The following is an 8552-nucleotide window of genomic DNA, read 5'->3' on the forward strand; positions in this document are numbered from 1 at the left end:
TTCTCAACACAAATCATCATTACAAAAAGATGAGCTAGGTAAAGAAATTAAATCATTACAAGAAGTAGAAGCATCTACCTTAGAATTGAAATTAAATACAGAGGTAGATTGCTTCAAATGGTCCTTAGTTTGAGATTCAATGCACTCAATTCTAGCCTTAAGCTATTCATGCTCTTTGTTTAGCAAATTAAATTTTCATAATAATTATTCATAATTAGAAACAAAAGTAGCATGAATATCATTAAGTGCATTGAATTTCTTAAGCTCTTTAGATTATTTCTTAAGGGCTTTTTGTTGCTCATTGATCAAATGAAGGAGTTCATCATAGGAGGGAGAATCCTCATTGGATTCATTATCACTTACATCGCTATTCATATCTTTGACCATGAGGCACCTGTGTGATGAATTGCGCGATGACTTGTGTGATGATGACTATGAGGAAGAGCTCCTCTTAGAGGGGAGGATGGTGAGGTTCTCATCACTTAAGCTTGACTCTTTATTGTCACTCACCCATCTTCCTATATTTATGAATGCTTTGGCTCTTCCCCTTGTCTTCCTCTTGTTCTTAGTCTTCTTTTTCTTCTCCTTCTTGATATGATCAATTATGTTCTTCATGGAGATTGGGTGATAAATCTTGAGATTGGTCTTTTTAATGTTCTTCTCCACTTGTGAGATGAGTTTGACGACTTCAGGATCCATCTTTTCATTGCTTGAGGTCCTTTGCTCATCTTCTTCAAAGCTCCCTTCATCTTCATCTCCATCATCTTAACTTGAGCTTGACTTTTGCTCTTATCTTCTCATTCTTGCCTTTACTTGTTGGTATTGAGCTTGTTTGCTTGTGAGAGTAAGGTTCTTGGTGTTAAATGAGGAAGAAGCTTTCACCCTCATGTTCATTGTTATCTCATAGGCGGTGATCTTACCGAGCACTTGACTTGGAGTCATCTTCTTGATGTCATTGTTGTCGTACATGATGGAGACTATCAACTTGTACTTTGAAAGAAAAGCTTGAAGTATTCTTCTCACCACTTGATCATCTTCAATTGGCGTTAAACCTAACCCATTGATCTAATTGACAAGAATATTCAAACGTGAGTACATGTCATTAGCACTTTCATGTGGTAGTTGCTTGATACCATTAGGCTTAGTAACAAACATATGATATTTCTCACTGCGTACATCCTTTGTGCCTTCATGTATTTCAATGAGACTAGTCCAAATATTATGTGCAATGGTGAGAGAATAAACATGATTAAATGCATCAACATATATAGATGATAAAAGGATACTCTTTGCCAATGCATCTAATTGTCTCTCCTTGTTGGTGATGCGTTGCTTCATCCCTTCCTCAGTGACTCTCCAAATGCCTAACCCTCGCGCTTGCAAATAACAAGTCATTAAAATTTTCCACTGAGAGAAGTTTGTGTCATAAAAAAGTAGAGCACTATGAGAATCCATCCCAACTCCGAACGTCACAAATCACTAGGCGGTGAAGCCTAACCAATCACAATAAGACTAAGTCTTAAATGCCACTTAAATGGGTGAAACCTTGTGAAAGGTGTGAATCTCTAACACAAATTGAAGAGCTAGATGTGAGCCTTAGTTCTGATACTAATTGTAGGGATCGGTGACGTACTAAGAATGGGTGAATTAGGATACTTAGAACCTATTCCGGCTCCAAAAACTACCCAAGATAAACCTATATCAATTTCTATCTAAATGTGCTCTAGATTTATCTAGTATTCTACCAAACAAAAGAGCTTGCAACCTATCTAGGAAGGTAAATTGCAAGAATGTAAATACGGAAGCATAAAGAAGGTAGAGAGAGAAAACTCGATATAAGGATTTTTATCCCGTGGTATCGATGGTATAAATACCACTTCTAGTTCATGTTAGAGCTCCGCCAAAGATATGCTCCTAGATAGCACCTGGATCAGCCACCAAGCCACCAAGGCAAGGCCTCATCACAAGCATCTCTTCCGGTCCCTTACCGCTGTGATCACTTTGGAGCTTGAGCCACAAAGGAAAAGGTATCCGTATCCCTGCACAATCGCCTTGCCGCCGCTCCACATCAAGTCGGAGGGTCAACAAGCTTGCCGGTGAGTCATCAAGACTCCAAGGTGCTGACGTACCAAGAGATACAAGCTTGGATCACTCCTTGATCTAATCTCTAGGCAGCAATCACCTAGCAACACACTCTCTAGGCCTATAAGCACTAATCACTCTCTGATAGTGTGTTTAATCGCCTTGAATGATCACTTTAAGCAATTTAGTGGCTTGGATGTCTTCTCATGTGTGCATGAACTTCTCAGGACTCTAGCTACCTCAAATGACTGAGTGGAGGGGTATTTATAGCCTCAAACTCGCGCACTAGCGGTTAACCCAATCGTATATGGTATACTCCTTATGTGTATATACTCCATAGTTAAATATTCGACAGAAGCCCCTTAACTTTACTCAGCAGGGAGGATTTCTGCAAGCGCCTACTCGAGTTTTGCCAAGTCCAAGCTTGGTCGAGTAAGGTAGATCGAACTCGCAGTCGAAAGAATCAAACAAGAGGATGCTCTATTTCGAGTATCGAGTGGAAACACTTTTGGATCGAGCGCCCTGTTGTTATCTGCACTCAAGACTTGATAAGGGCCAGTAATATCGACTTCTCAATGTTTGTCTCTGAGTAGAGTTAAAAAAAACTTTTCAAAGTTTGAAACAACGAGTATATTAGCATTTAATGCACGTAGAATACAGATGAGCATGCAGAGATTCACACATCATCATCATGCCACTTATCCTAGTTGCCAAAAGGTTATATCTAAACATTTATACTAATCTACAACTCTCTATTCCGTTCCTGATCCCTTTTCTTGCAGCTTGCCGATTCTGGAGAAGTCAAAGAAACAAGTCGAAGGTGGTTTGGTCATCCAACTAGGTCCTTCTCCCACAGTTGCCCCGCCACCGCCTCCTCAACTAGAACAACTTTTTGCAACTGTTCCCGCATCAAGCTCGAAGCTCAACGAACCTGGAACTTCTGCAAGCTTCCTTTGTCGTCGATCTCTGGGCGACAATGAAGTCTCGTATCAAGGAAATTTATGACCAAGCGACAACAGTCAAATCCTAGCTTCAGTCAATTGACCCCTTGAAGAAGGCAGAGGTTGATCAAGTGTGAGGAACTGTCCAAATAATATTCTAATTAATCACCAGTAGGATCATTATTCATAATCACAACATCGATGATTAAACGGAATTTCATCCCGGTAGTCCCGGCACGTATTTTGTACCTAAGATCAAAACACATGCCTTCCAACATTTAGCAGCACAACATAGCTTAAGAAATAGCAAGTAATTAACATTTATATTACAAGATCTTAAGCATACAACTATTTCCAATAATTTACAACAAAAGGCAACAACATCTACGCAGCGGAAACATAAACCTATACAACAAAAGAGAGTAGAGCCACATGCCCCTAGACTCCACCCCAAAAGCACGACCTCCGAGAGTAGGATGCACTACTCTTGCCCGCCACCCTGATCGGCAGGCACGAAGTAGCCAAACATCAGTTCTTCCTCACCAGCAACACCTGAAAACACAGGCATGAGTACGAAGGTACTCGCAAGACTTAAACCATATAGAGCACATATACATAGCTCGACTCCAAGGATTATGCATTGAGCCATTAGCACAGAAAAGCCACATGGTTAAGTTAAACATGAGCAGTAAGCAACCTGGACACATATGTGTGAGCAACTAACTTAACCAACAACAACATAACTCTATCCTGCTGTCGGAGGATTAACTCCAGTCGCAGGGATCCCGAGAGACCCCTTTTTAGAGATTCGGCCGGGGGATGATCCTGAATACGTTCGTCGGAGAAATAAATGGGAATGAATGCAACGGCCGGTGGTGGGGGTGTTGACCTGGTGCAAGAAGAAGTAAATGCACCGGAATTTAGACAAGTTCGGGCCGCACGGGGGTGTAATACCCTACTCCTGTATGGATGCTATAACTGTCCTGAGAAAGTCCCTCAAGGATGTTGCTGGTTACAAGAATGTTGGTCTATCTAAGAGTTTGGGGCTCCTTGTTCTTCGGCTGGAACTGGGCTCAGCCTTCCTCACAGTGTTCTCTTGCGCTGTGTTCTTGTCTATCCGTTACCTCTAACCGTCTTCTTTAGCTATGCTCTTTTCACTTCTCTCTGTTTTTCTATTCTTCGTCTCCTGTACTCCGTTTGTGCCGCTGGCTGCTTTAAGTACCCGCCGGCCGTGACATGCCCCGAACGGAAGGAGGGGGCACGAGTTCCGAGACGCCATAAATGGAACGGGCATCATCATTTCCTCTGGGCGAAGTGACCGAGGGTGGAAAATGCGTCGCACGCCCGGTCATCCGTCACCATAAATGCCCTGGCAATGGGCGTCGTGGAGAGGGCCCACCGGGCAGTCGCAGAGCAACCCAGCGTGCCCGCCCTGTCTTGTTCCCCTGCCACAGCAGCGCGGCAGACGGAACGCCTTGGTCCTTACGACGTTATCTTGAGACAAGCCGGATGGCACGGGACGGAACCCGTGCAATTAATAACCCCACGCCTCTCTGCCAAAACATGGCAGGAACTGACGCTGAGTGCGACGGGAGCAGTTGGAGGCGACAGGCCACGCACGCTCATTAAATGCAGCCTTGGGCCTTTGACTGGTTGACACCTCATCGGTAGGCCCCTCGGGGGTCTTTCTGGGTCGTCGGGGTACCGAGTGCTCGGGGGTACTGTTCACATCCCCGAGCACTCTCGGCCGGTCTTGGAGCGCATCGGGTTCCTGCACCGCCGCTTGGCGCCCCTGCGGGAGCGGGCCCGGCCTTGCTGGCTCTACACCGGCCCTGAGGACATCACCCAGACACAGATCGGCGAGGACTGGGACCTGGGCACGGCGGAGTTGAGGGGCATGCTCCGGGTGGTGACCGGGGTGGATGAGCTGAGCCGGGCGGAGCTCCCGTGGAAAGAAATGGCGCTCTGCGCCAATCCTGAGCGGGTGGCGATCCAGGAGAAGCTGCCGGAGTTCGACACCTAGGGGTTGGTCGACCGGCCGAGGCGCCGGAGTCCCGAGACCACCGATATCCCCGGGTTGGATGAGGCGGCCGGCGAGGAGGCCGCAAGCGGTCCGGCGCAGACTGGTGGCCCGGGCACCGCGAGCGGTGTGCTGTAGGCCAACAGTGGGGCTGCTGCGGGCAGCAGCCGCCGCACCGGAGGAGGAGGCACCGCTGGCAGTGGGGCGGCGCCGGCGTCGGAGGACCGGGGGAAGCGCCCCCGGCTCTTTATTCCTGTGCCGGAGTCCCCGCCGTCACTGTTGCTAGGCGAGGGGGGAAGTCGGGACGGCCAGCCGTCCAGCGCGGGGCCGTCGGCGAGGGCGGCATCTGCGGTTCTGGAACCACACTTTGGTCTGCTTGGGCCCGATCCGGTGCCCGGAGACCACGCGACGGCCCTACAGAACCCCCGACGGAAGAGAAGGAGGGAGGACTCCAGGCCAGCGCCATCGAGCCCGGAGTTCAGGATTCCGGTAGCAAGATGGCAGTATCGAAGACCCACAAACACGTAAGTTTCTTCCTTCATTCTTTCTTGGGTGTGCTTTGCCCGGACTAAGTTCTGGATTTTGATCTTGTTCTTCTCCTCCAGGCCGCCTACGGGCGATGCTGAGAGCCAGGGGTGGCCGGAGGCGCCGAGGCCAGCGCCAGCCCCCGAGCCGAGCACGCCCGAGCCGAGTGCACCGGCGGAGCCGGGGCTGGCAAGCGCGGCGGCGGAGACGGGGCCGACGGACGCGGTGGCAGAGTCAGGGCCGACGGACGCGGTGGCAGAGACGGGGCCGACGGACATGACGGCGGAGCCGGAGCCAGCGGATGCGGCAGCGGAGCTGGGGCCGGCGGATGCGGCGGTCGAGAAGGGGCCGGCGGATGCGGCGGCCGAGACAGAGACGCAGCTGCCGCCCGAGCGTCCGGTGCCGTCTGAGCCCGCCCCAAGCACGCAGAGCGCATGGTAGGTGACCGCGTGGCAGCTTTCGGGGACCTCGCGCCCCCCGGGGGAGGCTCGCAGGGGACCTAGCGCCCAGCCGCCGCCCAGCCAACCCGCTGAACCTCTCCCGGTCGTGCTTGGGAGCGCCCAGGAGGTGATCGGGCGGCTGGAGGCGGCCGTAGCGGAGGAGATGGCGCGGCGAGAGGCGGAGCACGTCGCTCTGGCCACGGAAAGAGCACAGCTCGCCGCTGCGCGCGCCGCCATCGAGGATGAGCGGCGCGCCATGGAGGAGGCCCGCGCAGAGGTCGCGCGGGAGCGGAAGGCTCTGGAGGACACCCGCGCGGAGGTCATGCGGGAGCGGGAAGACGCCGCCTGCCTTGCCGAGGCATCGCGGCAGCAGGCTGCCGAGGCCCTTGCTAGGGAGAGGCAGGCGCAGGAGCGGGAGGATGCGGCGGTGAACCACGAGAGAGCGGCAGAGGCCTTCCAGGCTGACCTAGCTCGCCAAAGAGGCGAAGTCGACCGGACCCGTGCTGACCTCCAGTACTGGGCAGAGGAACTCCAGCATGTCGAGGGGGATCTCCAATGCTGGGAGGAGGACGTCGCAATCCGGGAGACGGATGCCGTGATAACGGCGGCGGACTTGGGCGTTCGGGAGGATCTGCTGGCCCGCCGGGAGGCGGAGGCTACCGAGGTGGCGGCGGTGGCTGCTGCTAAGGAGGAGCGGATCGCCAAGTCCAAGGCGAAGCTGGCCGCCCGCGAGCAGGCCCTGTCCGTCCTGGCAGGGCAGGTAAAGCTGGCCGTGGGCCATGCACTCAGCGCCGGCTCTACTGGCGCGGTCGGGGGCCAGGGGCTCAAGGAGCAGCTGCGGCTCGCGAAGGAGGAGCTCGAGGTCACCTCGGTAGCACGGGCCAGCCTGCAGCTGATGCTGGAGGACACCCTCCGGCGGATGCAGTGGTCCATGGCGGCGGCTGGACTCGGGCAACTTATCATGGAGAAGAAGGGGGGAGGCCCTGGCCGGTACGCCCTAGGCTTCCAGCAGGTCTACGAGTGCCTCGAGGCGCTGCCCTGGGCTGTCTAGGAACTCGCCGCCTGGGAGGGGCGTGGCTTGGCCCAAGCAGTGGCCGAACACGTCCTGGCTTGCTACCGGAGTCGAGACCCGAATTTCCCACTAGAGCCGGCTCAGGAAGGGGTGGTTGAAGCCGAGGAGGAGGCCGCCTGGGAGGCAGTTCAGAGCATTGCCACCGCGGTGGTGGCTGGTTTCAAGCGGGAGGTGCCGCCGCCCCCAGTCCCGAGGAGCGGCAACGAAGGCTCCGACTCCGACTCCGACTCCGACTAGGCTTTTGTAGTAGTTTTTTCTTCTTCTTTTCTTTTTGACTTGATGTAAATATGGGAGTGATCCCTCAGATCAGCTATCCTTCTTTGTGAATATAATGGAAGCCTTCCTTTGGGGTCGCAACTCCAGTATTCCTCTGAGTGCTTAGTGTAGTTTCTGATGTTTTCTCCTGATGCCCTGAGGAGTACTCAATCGGACCGACCCCGACCTTTCCTTCCCCGAGAACGAAGTCGCCCCGACCGTCCTTCTCGGTGCGTTCAGCCCCCGAGCCCTCGCGAGTCCACAACGGCTATGTCAAAAGACAAAGGCATGAACTTCCTTGCTCGGGAGATAGATCGATCTAGCACGGAGCACGCCATGACCGGTGAACACTTTTCCACCTTGCGACCACTCAGTCAGCAGACTGGAGACATGCGCAGGCGAGAATGCGACCAAGAGTCCCCATGGTTCGGTGGTGCCCGGGCTTAGGACGGACCGGACCGAGCACCGACAGCCCACCCCTGAGGCCTAGGCTCCGGACTACTCGAGCAGCTCGAGGGATAGGATTACCCAGGGCGCCCAGGGACTCGGTAGTGCTCGGAGCCCTAAAAGCAGACTGAACACCACGACCACCATGAAAGACTTCGATCGGACATTACCGCACGTACGGTACACCTTTCTATGGATCGTTCTGTCGTTCTAGGAAAAAGTGGACACGCGGTAGGGTTTTGTGCGCGAGGAGACCATCTCACCGGGCAGATTAGAATACGAGGGCCCCCGAGGACGACTCGGGAACAAAATATTATTGAATGTAAATTCGTTTGAATTTAACCACTCACTGGACAGCTATCAGCTTTTCGGCCAACCGATCCAGGAGGGGCATGCGCTCCGAGCTCGGGGTGCCCGGGGACTTGGTTCCCACAGCCGGGGCGCCCGAGCATCAAGGGGCGCATGAGGAGCCTGGGGTCAGGCGATCTCGACCACTCACACTTGAGCGGTAGGACCACTCGAGGACCCTTGGGGCCGAGCAGCGACCTAGGCACTGAGGCCCTCGCTGTCGAGCTGCTTTTGCACTTAATTGTCGACATGTGACTTGACAAAAAATAGAGAAATTCTTTGCTTGGTGCGCTCTGTTAGTGCGGTACTCATTATAGACTGCTCTCGTTTTTTACCCGAGACCTCTCGAATACCCAGATCGGCGGACAAGAGCAGACAGAGGCATAACCCAGAGGTCCTATGGTTCGGTGGCGCCCGGGTAT

The 8552-nt window shown here is 53.1% G+C and overlaps 1 protein-coding gene across 1 annotated transcript; it reads left to right on the top strand.

The window, feature by feature from the left end:
• The first annotated feature begins 4980 nt into the window (after positions 1-4980).
• Positions 4981-6009, top strand: LOC133895085 (predicted GPI-anchored protein 58). The gene is made up of 2 exons (XM_062335285.1): positions 4981-5033; positions 5649-6009. The coding sequence occupies exons 1-2, from the start codon at positions 4981-4983 to the stop codon at positions 6007-6009; spliced, it is 414 nt and encodes a 137-aa protein (XP_062191269.1).
• Positions 6010-8552: the final 2543 nt, after the last annotated feature.

This window comes from Phragmites australis, chromosome 16, assembly GCF_958298935.1.
Source record: "Phragmites australis chromosome 16, lpPhrAust1.1, whole genome shotgun sequence".
Classification (NCBI taxonomy): Eukaryota; Viridiplantae; Streptophyta; class Magnoliopsida; order Poales; family Poaceae; genus Phragmites; species Phragmites australis.

Coding starts and splice junctions, on each gene's coding strand:
- LOC133895085 (XM_062335285.1), top strand. CDS start 4,981: ATGGCGCTCTGCGCCAATCCTGAGCGGGTGGCGATCCAGGAGAAGCTG. Junction 5,034..5,648: donor ATCCAGGAGAAGCTGCCGGA/GTTCGACACCTA, acceptor CTTCTCCTCCAG/GCCGCCTACGGGCGATGCTG.